The 14,438-nt window shown below is 39.3% G+C and overlaps 1 protein-coding gene across 1 annotated transcript in view; it reads left to right on the plus strand.

The window, feature by feature from the left end:
- The window catches only part of Adam10 (ADAM metallopeptidase domain 10), a 109,215-nt gene extending 98,363 nt beyond the window's left edge, over window positions 1–10,852 (plus strand). The window contains exons 12-16 of the mRNA XM_036192563.1: window positions 143–326; window positions 1,075–1,183; window positions 1,895–2,115; window positions 7,002–7,128; window positions 8,591–10,852. Of these exons, the coding sequence (XP_036048456.1) occupies window positions 143–326; window positions 1,075–1,183; window positions 1,895–2,115; window positions 7,002–7,128; window positions 8,591–8,685 (736 nt within the window). The 3' untranslated portion in view covers window positions 8,686–10,852. The remainder of the gene's footprint in view (window positions 1–142; window positions 327–1,074; window positions 1,184–1,894; window positions 2,116–7,001; window positions 7,129–8,590) is intronic.
- Window positions 10,853–14,438: the final 3,586 nt, after the last annotated feature.

Consider the following 14,438-nt stretch of genomic DNA (forward strand, 5'->3'; position numbering starts at 1 on the left):
CTAGAATGTTCAAATAGAGTAGTTTGTTGCTAGTAATATTTGAAGTTGTGTTCTGGTAATGTACTTAGCATTTAAGATGATGTGAAAATCAGGCCCATATCCATGTGATTTACTTTATCTGATCATTTAACACTTCTCCTAGTCCAAGTCAAGGGCCCTGCTGTACGGCACAGTGTGCATTCAAGTCAAAGTCCGAGAAGTGTCGGGATGATTCTGACTGTGCAAAGGAAGGGGTATGCAATGGCTTCACAGCTCTCTGCCCAGCATCTGATCCCAAGCCCAACTTCACAGACTGTAACAGGCATACACAAGTGTGCATTAATGGGGTAAGCATTTGCTTTAAGATGTTTAAATTTAAATTTTATAGAGCATCCTTTTTCAGAATAGTGGTTGACACTGAAAGCTCTATAAGGTAACTACTCTGGGGCTCCCATTCAGTAATATCACTCTGTTCCCCACAAAGCCACGAATGTATAACATGACACAATTGCCTGGTGACATACAGTTAGCTCCTGACTCACCTTTCATCTTTGCAACTGTATGTCTTTGGTATTCACAAGAGTACAAGTAGGCATGCGGCCTTATCGGCACTGCTTTTAAGTTGTATAAATTAATATTTCAGGAGCCTGAATAAAAGAACTCATCTGGTCATTTTCTCTGAGTGTGAAATCTTTTGAGCTTCATGGCTAAATGTCACTTTGTTCTGTATGAAGGAAACTTATTTTTTCTCTGCTTATAGAGGAGCCATGATAACTAACACAAATGTGGAACTGCCTCTTTCTCTGCTTTTGTTTAGGTTTTTTTTCTTCTTCTTTAATTGCTTTAAAGGTTGTGCATCTTACTTTGATTTAGTCTCACGTATATATGTGATATTATTGGTTCTGATATTCATCTGTGTTTAGGATCTGACCCAAGACCTTGTATATGCTAGGCATTTGCTTGCCGTGGAGGCACATCTCCAGCCTGCTGTTTATTACATTAAATATACCCACTTTATTATTTGACATCGGAAGCTCATACCTGCCTGTTACCATGAACTGCACAGATATTAAATAAAATTTGTCTTTCCTCCAGCAATGTGCAGGTTCTATCTGTGAGAAGTATGACTTGGAAGAATGCACCTGTGCCAGCTCTGATGGCAAAGATGATAAGGAGTTATGCCATGTTTGTTGTATGAAGAAAAGTAAGACTTTTCAATACCTCAGCTTAAGGTCTACTTCCAAAGTCCATTATTTGCCATTAATTTTTTTTTCAATCTTTGGGAATGAGGTTTATTAGGACAAAAGACCTCAAGACCATGATTGAGCCTTTAGGTGGGAGAGCATGAGAAAGGAATAGCAGTATCAGAAACAGCTTAGCAGAGCCTTAAAAGGAAAGAGGCTTCCTTTAAAACCTTCACAGGAACCTTTTATAGCTTAAAGTAAGAGAGAGATTGGGGTGGGGGTGGGGGAGAGAAGGGAGAGCCGCCATGAAAGTGGTGGCAGGGTGGGATAGGGTGGGGCAGAGAAGATGCCTGTCCTTTGTTAAACTGATACGCAGTTTGGACAGAGACTTTCCAGCTAAAGTGGTTCTCTTGAGACGAACTGAAATGTAGTATTGGACTATGGTCCTTACAACATTGTTAAATGATGCATTAGATCAAATCTTGCCAGCTTTACGTAATAATGTATGTAAACATAGCTCAATGGTTTTAAAGCCATTATAGGCATTAAGTCAAGATTTAATATTTGTTAATATTTTTAACATTTAAGGTAAATGATTAATGATGTTACTTTGACAAACTAGTGTAGGTCTGTAATATGGGAATGAATTTAGGTAATTTCGTCTTTCTTTTTGCTTTCTAAGACTGTCCCGCAGGAATTCTGACCTCTGTGTTTGGCACTTCTTTTTCCAGTGGCCCCTTCAACTTGTGCCAGTACAGGATCTTTGCAGTGGAGCAAGCAGTTCAGTGGTCGAACTATCACTCTGCAGCCGGGCTCTCCATGTAATGACTTCAGAGGCTATTGTGATGTTTTCATGCGGTGCAGATTAGTAGATGCTGATGGTCCTCTAGCTAGGCTGAAAAAAGCCATTTTTAGTCCGCAACTCTATGAAAACATTGCTGAGTGGATCGTAGTAAGTATAGTCTTCATTCATAAAAACCTTAACTTGAAATGTTTCATCTAGGTTTTACTTGGGCAGTGGCCACCAGTGGTGGAGGAAGAACACTTGCCTATTGGTACTAGAATGACTGTATGTATGTATTTTTAATGTTTAAATAGTCCTGGTTCTTACTTCCTTCTGAAGTGGTTGGGATCTCTCCCTGAGTGCCATTCAAAGCTCTGTTATAGGCAGTAGGAGTCACTCTGCTTCCCTCTGCTACTTACATTGTCTTTTGCAGGTGACTTCTTCTGGTGGTACATATATTAGTCTTCTCACTGGGCTTTTGGGGAAAGTGCTACTTGGTTTATGTATTTCTCTTTTGTTTTAGTATAACAGGTACACCCATATACATATATTAATTTATACACTTTATGTATATGGGTGTTTTGTCTCCATGTACATTTGCACATCGGAAGAAGGCATCGGATCCCAAGGGACTACAGTTATAGATGGTTGTGAGCCACTGTGTGGGTGCTGGGACTTGAACTCAGGACCTCTGGAAGAGTAGCCAGTGCTCTTAACTGTTGAGCCATCCCTCCAGTACCAACTGTGATTTTCTTAAAGGACTGCTGAGATTAACCTAAATGGTCATGCTTTCCAAGCAATTTGTGTAGGTGACTTACTTACTTGCAAGTGGTATGTTTAAGAATGTGCTGTACCTAAAATGGGATAGTTTGCTTTGTAAATTGACTTAGAACTCAGACTCTCCCTTTTCCAAACTATTACTTTTTTTATTTTTTTTAAAGTAGATTTGCTGAAAGATCCCTTTCTGTGAATTAGCAATGAGAATGCTTATCTTATGATCTGGAATAGATTAATCAGACACTTATGAATTTATACAGGATTGTTGCACATGAGTGAGGGTAACAGGTGTCATTTATTTTAAAATGTCAGCATTGATATAGCATCTTTAGTTAGCACCACCCACAATGCCTGGAGAATGGGCTTTGGATACTTAAGTGAGCATTGGCCAGGTCAAGCAATAAGACAGTAAATACTGAGTTTGTTTTACATTGTTTGTCTCGTTTGATTTAGTGCAGCATTTCCTTGCCTAACAAGGTTTGTTTTATAGCAATGATAGTTTGTGTCTTGGCATCTTACCAGTCAGGACAATGTTCTTCTGTTTGGTAATGGATGCTGTGAGAGTGTTCTGCTATAAGAGGCTGTACAAGAAGTGAAGGGCTACTTTAACTGTGTCTTTTCCAGTGCTACCTATGTCCTTTTGTTTCCTTGATGTGCTTATGACCCCTTTTCTCCTCATGCAGTTCTGTAGAGTAGGAAGAACCTTAACACTTTAGTATTTTATGGCTACTGTTGCCACGGAAATATTTTTTGTTGTTGTTGTTTCTTTGTGGAGAGTTGTTTTGACAGTCATGTTTAGGTTTTTCCAGAATATGCTCCATATCTTTCTTGGGTTTGTTTAGCTAGGAGGCATTGGTAAACACTCCATAGCTTTAGCAGGCATCATGTAGTTCTTGAGAAGGCGATCCTGGGCCATTATTGCCTGTTCTTTAAATGGGAGTTAATGGTTAAGAACATTAGAAATTCTTTTCCAGTTTCTCGTATACTTGTTGAGGTCTTGTTTCTCTTTTCATTTTTTGGCTAGGTTTGATATCGCAGAGAATCATTTTACCTTTTTTTCAGATTTATCATTATGTGCCTCTTTCCTTTCATTCCCTGCAACATTGTGACTTTTTATTTAAGTTTACCAAAAGTTTGTGTTTCAGTTATTATTCAGTATAAGAATTAACATTCCTTATATTCCTTCGTACTATAGTGTCTAGGTCTTTAATCCCTGGGCTCAAGGGGTCCCTCTACCCTTAGCCTCTGAGTAACTGGGCTCCAACTACATACCCCTCAATTTTTTGAGTCAAGTTTTGTATCATAGCCCTAAACTGGTACTTGCTATGTAGCCCAAGTGAATCACAGACTACAGTTGCTCTCAGCTTGATTGTCCAGTGCCTCTGAGAAAACTGGAGGCGAATGAGATTGGGAGAAGTCCTGGAATACATACATCTTTTTAGCTTTGTTTTCTAAACAACCATAGGAACATTTACTCATGGAAGGATTACAAACCTAGGATGTCCTTAGATGTTACTTGGTGAACATTGTCTAAGAGCACCACAGGGTTTAGACCAAGTAAGTCAGAGCTCTTGAGATTGGCCTGAAGGATCTGCATGACTGTGGAGGCTAGAAGAGTGCATTGGATCCCTTGGAACTGGAGTTGCAGACAGTTGTGAACTGCCATGGGAGAGCTGAGAATTGAGCCTGGGTCCTCTGGACAAACAACCATCCTCTTTTCCTCTCCTATTCCCTTTTCTTTAATATTTTTGGGGTGGGAGTTGGGGGAAGGATTGAGTCAGGATCTCATTTGGCCCAGGCCAGCCTCAGTTAGTATTAGCTAAGGCTAACCCTGAATGAACTCCACATCCTCCTGCCTTCATTTCCCAGTTGCTAGGATCGTAGACATGTGCCAGCATGTCTGGCCTCCCTCTCCTTTCATTACTTTTTATTTTCATATCTTACATGTTTGAGTGTTCTGTCTGCTTGTATACCTGTGTACCATGTGTGTTCCTGGTACCTGCAGGAGCCAGAGACAGTGTCATATCCCCTGGCACTGAAGTTACAATGATTGTGAACTGCTCTGTTGGTGCTGGGAATTGAACCTAGATCCTGGAAGAGCAGCCAGTGCTCTTAACCACTGAGCTATCTCTCTGTCACCTTTACAGTTTTTTTTGTTTGTTTGTTTGTTTTTTTTTTATAAAAGTGTGTTGTGTAAGTGGAGGTCAGAGGACATCTTTCTGGAATCCATTCTTTCCTTCCATCATGTAGGTTCTTTTCTTTGAACAGTTTGTTCCAAAAGTCATTGGGTGAGTCTAAGCAAGGTAGAAATCCACATCAGGTATGAAGAGCTGCAGTACCACAGAGATGGCTGGCTAATAGAGCCTTACCTGGTTAGGAGGGGGTGGGAAGAGCATGGTGTGGGATGGTATAGCCCAAATATTGTGAGCATCTTCTGCCCTGTGTGGAAGATGAGTGCCATGTTAGTATTCAAGTGGAGAGAGTGAGGTCCAGAGAGTAGGAGAAAGACAAAGTACAGTGAGAGGCCTCTGTCCTGTATAGAGAGGCAAGTTCATGCCAGTGTGCATGTAGGGTGGGGAGGGGTCTTCCTAGGGGGTTCTACAGAGACATGGGTGGTCCAGGTCTCAGATATTGAAAGAACAAGATAAACCTGGAAATTTTTGTTGTCTGAGAAAGTAAGTACTTAAAGAATAAGATGGGGAAGGTGTCAAAAACTCCATGATAATAACAGTATTGGGTTATAATCCGTTGTATAGGATAGGAAACCTCAACAGAACAAGTAAGTAAATGATCGTTGGTAAAGAATAGAATATTTACATAGTTCCAAATTATGTCTCTACAAAATACTCATTGATTTCACAAGGGAAAAAAAATCTCATTGGATAATATCTGGTGGATAGCATCTCAATCAAGTAATCAAGGTTAATTAGCATCATAGTAATGGAATCAGAGTCATGTCCAGCCTGACAGGATGTGAGAAAAGAGTATAACATCCCTTCTGTGACACTCCTAACAGATGCATGACCTGAATCTGATCATAAGAAATACTAAAAAATTCAAAATTGGTCATTACCATCCTATACTTAACAACTGCCCTGAAAATTTCAAGTGTCTATTTATTTTGTGTGTGTGAGTATTTTGCCTGCATGTATTTGTGTGCATCACATGCATATCTTTTCCCTGTGGAGGCTGGAAGAGAGCATAGGATCCTCTGTTGCTGGAATTACAGATCATTGTGAACTGCCATGTTGGTGCTGGGAATCAAACCCAGAGCCTTTGTAAGTTTAGCAAGTTCTCTTATCCATGGAGCCATCTCTCCGGTCTCAAAGTGACCTATGGACCCTTCCAGCCTGAAGGACAGCAGAGGGGAACACATGGCAAAGCTTGCACGGGTCTGTGATACTATGGCCTGACTATCTAGGAAAATACTCTTGTATCATAGGAGTGTGTGTGTGTGTGTGTGTGTGTGTGTGTGTGTGTGTGTGTGTGTGTCTGTGTCTGTGTGTATCTGTGTCTGTGTGTATCTGTGTCTGTGTCTGTCTGTTCATCTGTCGGTGGTCTGCTTTGGGAAGTGCATGTGTACATGTTGTATGTGTGAGGCAGAGTTTCATGTTGGATGTTGCTTCCCATCTTTTTTTGTTGTTGACATAGGATCTCTCTCACTTGTAGCTTTCTGATTTGTTAAACTGGCTGGTCAGCAAGCCTCAGAGATCCACTTGTCTCTGTTCCCCAGTGCTGGGATTATTCACACCTGGCTTTTTACATCAGTTCTAAGGATCTGAACTTGGGTCCTCATCTTGGTGGCAAGGCAAGCCAGTTGTGTGCCAGTTGACCTCCTTGTTATGGGACTTTCATGCTAATGTGCTCAGGGGAATAATGTGGTACATGCAGCTGGCTCTGGGTTAGATTTTTGAAAGTTGCACAGTGCTTGCAACCCTTCATTTAGTTAGAGATTCTTTCAAAGTGAAACAAAAGTTGCTTTAATGTGAGAGACCTTATGCATGCATAAGTAGTGGCTGGGGGTGTTTTGGCATAGCATGTATTTTTATTTTAGGATCTGAGTAAATAGAACAGAGGTAATAAGTTGTGTAAAGCCTCAGATGATAGAGGTATTTTGAATGTTTTTTGCCAGAAATAATTAGTAGTAATAGCATAAGTGTTATAATAATCTGTATTAAAACCAATGTGGATATTCAGAATTTGGAAGCTGTAAACACTACATATGATGGTTGTTAGTATCTGCTGTCTTAAAATAGCTTAATTCTGTTCCTGTCTAGGCTCACTGGTGGGCAGTACTGCTTATGGGAATTGCCCTGATCATGTTAATGGCTGGATTTATCAAGATTTGCAGTGTTCACACTCCAAGTAGTAATCCAAAGTTGCCTCCTCCTAAACCACTTCCAGGTAAGGTGCTGAGCAATGGGTGCTGCTGTGAGCAGAGGCGGAGCTTCCAGGCAGGGAGGATGCAGCACCCACAGGCTTTAGTAACTGAGTTTATGGAGCTTTGTTCTTGACAAATTGCCTGATAATATATATATACTTGCTTGTCACTCCAGTCTAGTTACTGACTACTGGTATAATGCTGATCTGTCCTGAGTGTTTTGTCTCAGTCCATTACCATACCTTGGTTGTGTTATGGTAGTTAAGCTGCTTTTAAATTATTGGTCTTTACATCTGAGTAGTAAATGGCTCTGATAACTATTTGTAATGTCTGTGTTCTTGAAATAGTTTATGGCTCGTGGCATCGAGCCATAAACTATTTCTTCCTGAATGAGGCTTACTGAGAAGTACAAATCTGTCTGTCTGTAGGGGAGTCTTGGTGTCACAGCTTCAGATGTTAAGAACCTATCACATAGTCTCCACCTTTACCCTCAGGAGGATACCACCACTGGGATAAATCAAGTCTGGGCATTTGAAGAAGACAAGAGTCTTCTTCTCTGTGTTACACATTAATCATTCTTAATAGTTCCTCCCTTCCCCTCTCCCAAGAATAATGTGACTTGTCATTACAGATGTGAGGAAGACATTGCCTAAGACAGTATCAAGGAAGTTGGGGTTGGATGCTAGCATCCCCCTCTTAGGAGCCTTGTCAGGTCAACTATAATGCCCTACACAAAGAAGTTAGCTCTACTGTGTGTTTTCCTTTTGTTCCTCTGTTGGGACAAGAGAGCCCAGAAGTTATGGTGGGGGTGAGAGGACCTTTGATTTGATACACTTGTTGTCTTAAGTTTCCTGAGTCAGAACTCAGGCACTTGTCAGTTTTAAACTGTTTACAAGAGCTACAGGACACTTTTTAGGCACAGTTACCATGATGTTCTCCTTCAGTGGAACAGATATATGACTTGTGTATTGACACCTCTGAAAACTGTATTTGTTAACCTTCATAAAAAGTGCTAAGCACTTACTTACAGGAACAGTCTTAAAGTTTTCATAACAGACTGAATGAGTTAGTTGCCATCCTGCTGTGCAGACAGGCCTCAAGTGTCTGTCTCAAATCTATATTAATTTAGATTAATCAGTCAAATTATTAAGGCTGTCAAGTACTTGAAATGTGACTCATCTCCCCTGAGATATGCTATTAAACATTAAATATGAATCAGACTTAAAGACAACATAAAATGGTGAAATATTTTAGTAATTTTTTATGTTGAGTACATGTTAAAGTTGAATTGGTCTAAATTAAATAAGTATTAAAATGATTATTTATTATTATTTTTATTACGGCCACCAGAAAATGGAAAACTATGTTACAGGGCACATACTTCTGCTGATCCATCACAAAGAATCACTTTTCTTGGTGAGAGAGCATTTCTCTTTTGAAGATTAGGAGGTGATGCACAATAAGCTGTTTTGCTTTTCATTACAGGCACTTTAAAGAGGAGGAGACCGCCGCAACCCATTCAGCAGCCCCCGCGTCAGAGGCCCCGGGAGAGTTATCAAATGGGACACATGCGACGCTGACTGCAGCTTTTGCCTTGGTTCTTCCTAGTGCCTACAGTGGGAAAACTTCACTCCAAAGAGAAACCTGTTAAGTCATCATCTCCAGAAGAAACCCTCACAGTTCATAGTTGAAGAAAAAAATGGCAAGAGATCATGTCCTCATACCAGGTGGAATTACTTAAAATTTGAAGCCTGAAAATTCCAATTTAGGGGGGTGGGGTAGATGGAAAAGGAACCCAATTTTCTTATGGACAGATATTTTTAACCTAATGGCACAAAGTCTTAGAATATTATTATGTGCCCCTTGTTTTCTTCGTTGCTGCATTTTCTTCACTTGCAGACAGACTTGGCTCTCAATGAACTTTTATCACAAATTGAAATATATTTTTTTCAACTGCCAATCAAGGCTGGGAGGCTCGACCACCTCAACATTGGATACATCACTTGCCAATGTACATACCTTGTTATATGCAGACATGTATTTCTTACATACACTGTACTTCTCTGTGCAATTGTAAACAGAAATTGCAATATGGATGTGTCTTTGTATTATAAATTTTTCCCGCTCTTAATGAAAGATTACTGTTTAATTGACATACTCAGGATAACAGAGAATGGTGGTGTTCAGTGGTCCAGGATTCTGTAATGCTTCACACAGGCAGTTTTGAAGTGAGAATCATTTTCCTTTTCTTACGATGGAGTCGGTTTTTACGTGCATCTTTTTCCTTGTCACATGGCTGCTGTGAGCAGGAGAGGCTGCGCTGAAGGATGCAGCTAATCGGAGTGCAAACTGGACAGCAGCAGCATTTGGCTTCAGAGCCAGGTCTTTATGTAAATGCCTGGTTTCTGCTCAGAAGTTTGCACTTCCTAATTCAATTCCCTTTTAAACTGCCGGGTGAAATTTGTTCATGCCTTGGTAGGAATTATGTCAGAAATGATTATTTTCATTTGTAGCCTGCTTTTTCCTTTGTGTATTCCATATACTTAAAGTCTGCTAATTCTGTTTTTATCTGATATGGAAAAGAAAATCCATGTCTTCATTGAAATATTTGGACAGGTCTTCAGCACCATCATTGATCATTGGTAACCACTAGAGATGAGTAATTTGCTCGGCAGGTAGTTGAAATTGTAGATAGGCCTTCTGACTTTATTTTTCCAACCCTTAAGCCATTTTAACAACAATGAAGGTAGACAGCACAGTGTCCCATTACAAACTTTTTTTTAAGCAGATATAAATAATTGGCATTTTAAAGAAAGAGAAAGCAAAAGCATTTAATGTATTAACAGGCTTATCGCTATGCAGAAAATGGAGGGGGCATTAAAAAAAATGTAAGCTTGTGACATATTCATTGCTTCTGTTTTCCAGCTACATCACGTAAATTAGAAGTCAATGGCAGTGACTTTCCTGGCTTTACATAGGAGGCAAATGTAGGGAAGGTTGACAAGATTGCTGTGTTTGGCTTTCTTTTTCTTTTTCTTTTTTTTCCTTTTTTTTTTCTTAAGAGTCTAAGGTTTACACAATCACTCATAATGTGACGCGAGCCAGCAAGGCCAAAAAACGCTAGAGAAACAATGGGATCTCTCCTTGTAAACTTGTACAGTACGTGGTGACTTTTTTCAAAACAGCTTTTTGTACATGATTTAGAGACAAATTTTGTACATGAAACCCCAGATAGACTATAAATAATTCTAACCCAACAAGTAGGTAGCTGTGTATGACACTGCTTTAAATCATTCAAATGCCTTTGTTTTTGGACTGTGCAAAGGTTGGAAGTGGGTTTGCATTTCTAAAATGGTGACTTTTATTCTGCAAGAGTTCTTAGTAACTTCTTGAGTGTGGTAGACTTTGGAACATGTACATTTTTGCTTGTAATGTTATCCTGTGGTAGGGTTTTGGCAGTTACACACTGCCCTGTTTTATTTTGAGTCTAAGTTAAATGTTTTCTGAAGAGATAACATGCACTGAACTGTTTCCACTGCAAATCAAGATGTGGTAAAAATGAAAGGATCAGGACCAGTGAGATCTAATACTACTGTCAGTTTAATGTCCACTGTGTTTTATACAGTATCTTTTTTTTTGTTCACTTTGGAAATTTTTACTAAAACCTGCAAAAAATAAAGTATTGTGCAAAGATGTAAGGTTTTTTGAAACTTGAAATGCATTAATAAATAGACTTGATGAAATCAATTTGACGGGTCTGTGCTCTTTGAACTTTGAGAACCATCAGAGGCAGCTGCCCTACTAAATGAAAGGCTACTCAGCAGATCGGTGTCTCCCCATGCAAGTGCAAGCATTCTTGCTCACTGTGCGGAGCCACAATTGGGTATCATTGTCTTACAACTAAAAATCACTCAGCAGCACTGCTTTTCACTGTTCATAGTCAATGTCCAGGACTTGTCCTAATAGCTGAGCCTAACTGGAAACTTGCAGTCTTCTTTCTGTTTCCAAAGTTCTGAGTACTAAATACCTTATTAATGTCTAATTTATATGGGTATGGTAGTGCATATCCATAATCTGAGTTTTGCAGAGGCTAAGGTAGGAAGATTCGGGGAGATAAAGGCCAACCTGGGCTATATGCAAGATTCTGTCTCTAAACAACCCTGGGTAGACTAATTGCCTAGCATGTTCATGGACCCAGTCTTCAATTCATAGCACTCCCAGAGTGCCCCCACACAAGAGAACACCTGGGCTAATGGGGATACATTTGAAATTTTGAACTAACATTTTTCTATCTTGTCAGATTTATTGCAGAGAATTGTCGTTGTAGTGCTACAAAAGAAATTACTTTGTACATAAGGTAGTGCCCTTCATGGAATAATATGCCCCAGATTCCTCTTTTAAAATTAAGACTAGTTATAAATGATTGGTATGGATTAAGAAAGTAAATATGCAGTACTTTGGTTTAGAAGTAGAGGTCTCACTCTGTAGCTGGCCTTGAACTCATCATCCCTTGCCTCTGCCTTACAAGTGTTGGAATCAGCAGTACTTGTATCAGTGCCCACCTTATAATACTTTCACAGTAGCATTGCTTAATAATTGGAGGGAGAAACTGTTTTGTTTTTATCATGAAACTGATAATTTTTACCAAGCAAGATAATTATAAATTTGGTGCTTTATTTACTGCTGCTTAAATTTTGCTTGGAATTTATTTTGGTGTAGTTTTCTAAATTTTGACATGAGTTTAAAAACAAATCATTATAGTTTCAGGATTTGGTGATCTCCATAGCACTAGGCAATATGCAGGTCGGGGAAGGATTTATTTAAGGAAAAGGAAGTTTTTTAAGATTAGTCTTGGCTTTTCAGTACTTTGTTCTCTGGGTACTTGAATTTTGTTGGATGTGAAAGAAAAGACTTGCCCAAACTGAGCAAAGTTTTCTAATCCTAAATCTCGTCTTCTTGGGCAGCTGTTGTACTTTAAGACTCAATTGTTGTTCTCAACCTGGTATGTTGGGCGGCTGTGAGATATGTATGCTCGTCCTTGGAAAAGCCTTTAAGTTCTCAGAGTATTTCTAATCAAAGGTCTCAGAGCATCGAGGCAGCCAATACATTGTGAGCATAGGCTGCCTGTCCTCACTGGCACAAGGGAAATAGTTATCTTCCATAAAGGGGCAGGGTCTCCCAAAGCCAGGGAGCAAGGAGGATGCTAGTTAAAAGCAGCTGGTGAGGATCGTTTGTCTTCAGAGGAGTCACTAATGCTGTAAGAAATTATTGGGAGAAACTTTCTATCTCAGAAGCAAAAGATCATCAATCTGCCCAGAGTGCAGCTTTGATTTTAGTATTTTAGATTCTCAATTAAAATCTCGTAAGCCAGGTACAGCATTTGCCAGTAGCCCCAACTACTTAGGCTGATGCAGGATTGCTTGTTCCCTGGAGATAGAAGTCAGCCTGGGCGACAGAGCAGACACGTTTCAAAACAGGAAAGCCAAGACAGCAGCAACAACAAAAATAAAGACTTCCAGTTGATCCCCTTTCCCCATTTATTACCAGTTTAACATTTTCAGTATTGTTCCTGGAACCAACTCTGTTAAATAGACACAGATTAAACCTTTGAACTCTGTATTCCTATATGCTTTGTGTTTTAAGATATATACACATGTGCTGTTTTCATTAGCAGTTTGTGTATTTTACAGTTGATAAGCTTTGCAGAATGTGTTTTCTATTAAAAAGCGACTGGACACTAGATAAAATATAAGAGGGTTGGATGCAATGTTTATTACCTTCTCTCTGTCTTGAAATCCCCATGAAAATGACAGGGCTAATCCAACAAAGAGCAGATGAAATGAAGAGCATGGTAACAAGAACATGTTTTGGCAACTGCGAAGCAGGCAGAGGAGTCCTGTCTGGTTTTGGCAGATTCAGAGACACCAAATTCTAAACATGAAGTGGAAATGGGTGGCTGGGAGTGGGATGGGGATGATCTGGTTTGCACTGTCAAGATTTGAGGACACAGTATATGAGTAAATGCATATAACTAAAAACATAATTTGTAAGTCCACTTTTCTTATTTAACAAAATAATGATGCTCTATTAACCTTTCTGGTGGCTGTAATAATTGCACCCTATGGAGGTATGTATGCATTTTTACATTAACCACTTCCTCATAATTTAGATATTTAAGTTCCAGATTATTCAATGTTTTAACCAGTCCTTTGTGGAAATCCTAAACCTAATAATACATTCTTAAAACTGGAATTTTGAATTAAAGATGCTTGAAAGGTCATTGATTAAAAAAGGTATTAGTGTCTTTCACCGTTAAAATGTAGGAATTTCTTTTTAAAGAAATATGAGGGATCCATGCTTTGAAAATCTGTATATATGCAGCCATGTAAGTTTACTAGAAACAGCAGTCAGTGAAAGACTTCTGTTTTAATTGATTTCATGAAGATAAAAATCTGGTGCCCTAGCTATGGTCTTCAAATATTGTTTTCTTCAAAAGAGTCAGACTTCTCGGATAAATTGTTAATTCTGGGTGTAGAGAAAGATATGTACAAAAAAAAAAAAAAACCCTATAAAAATTCTGTTACACCAGAGGTCTATATAATGATTCAGGAAGCACTTTGAAGATAATTTTAGCAACAGTAAAAATACCTTCAAGAGATTAAAACCCCGGTTTTACAAATTCATAGTTACCTTTGGAATATGCAAATTTTAAAGACATCCTGGCCAACAAACTGAAGAAAAATACAGAATTAGGATGTCTCCATTTTACCCTCTGGTAATTGGGGGTGGGACTGACCCCCCCCCCCACCAGTCACTGCCAGCCTCCAGAAGAAATAGCAGGTGGACTGCATCTCTCAATGGAAGAACATCTCTTCAGCAGCAGGCCCACCCACCAAGTCGGACCAAATCCTGATCAAGCTTCCAGACCTGACACCACTTTCTATAAATAGAGGGAATAAAAGAACAAATGAAAGCATGGGTAAGTCCACACAATCCAGACTTCGGAAAACTACAGAGCAAAGGGCTCGCCCCATTTTGTGTGACTAACTAAATTTCAGAGAAAGGAAAAGATTACTTAGAAAGGACTTGGCTTGCCAAGACAATTGATGAACTTATTTGGATTCTGCAGTGAACAAACTTAAAGATCATTAGGGGTATGTGAAAATTTATTTAGTAGTTGGTGATAGTAAGGGATTACAATTATTTTTTGTGTTTACATTTTATTTATTTTTTTAGGTGCTGGAGGTTGAATCTATGGCTTCATGCATGCTAGACAAGCATCCTACCATCTGAGCTACAGTCCCCAGTCCACCTAGATTTTACTTTTATGTTA

The sequence above is a fragment of the Onychomys torridus genome, chromosome 7 (assembly GCF_903995425.1).
Source record: "Onychomys torridus chromosome 7, mOncTor1.1, whole genome shotgun sequence".
Classification (NCBI taxonomy): domain Eukaryota; kingdom Metazoa; phylum Chordata; class Mammalia; order Rodentia; family Cricetidae; genus Onychomys; species Onychomys torridus.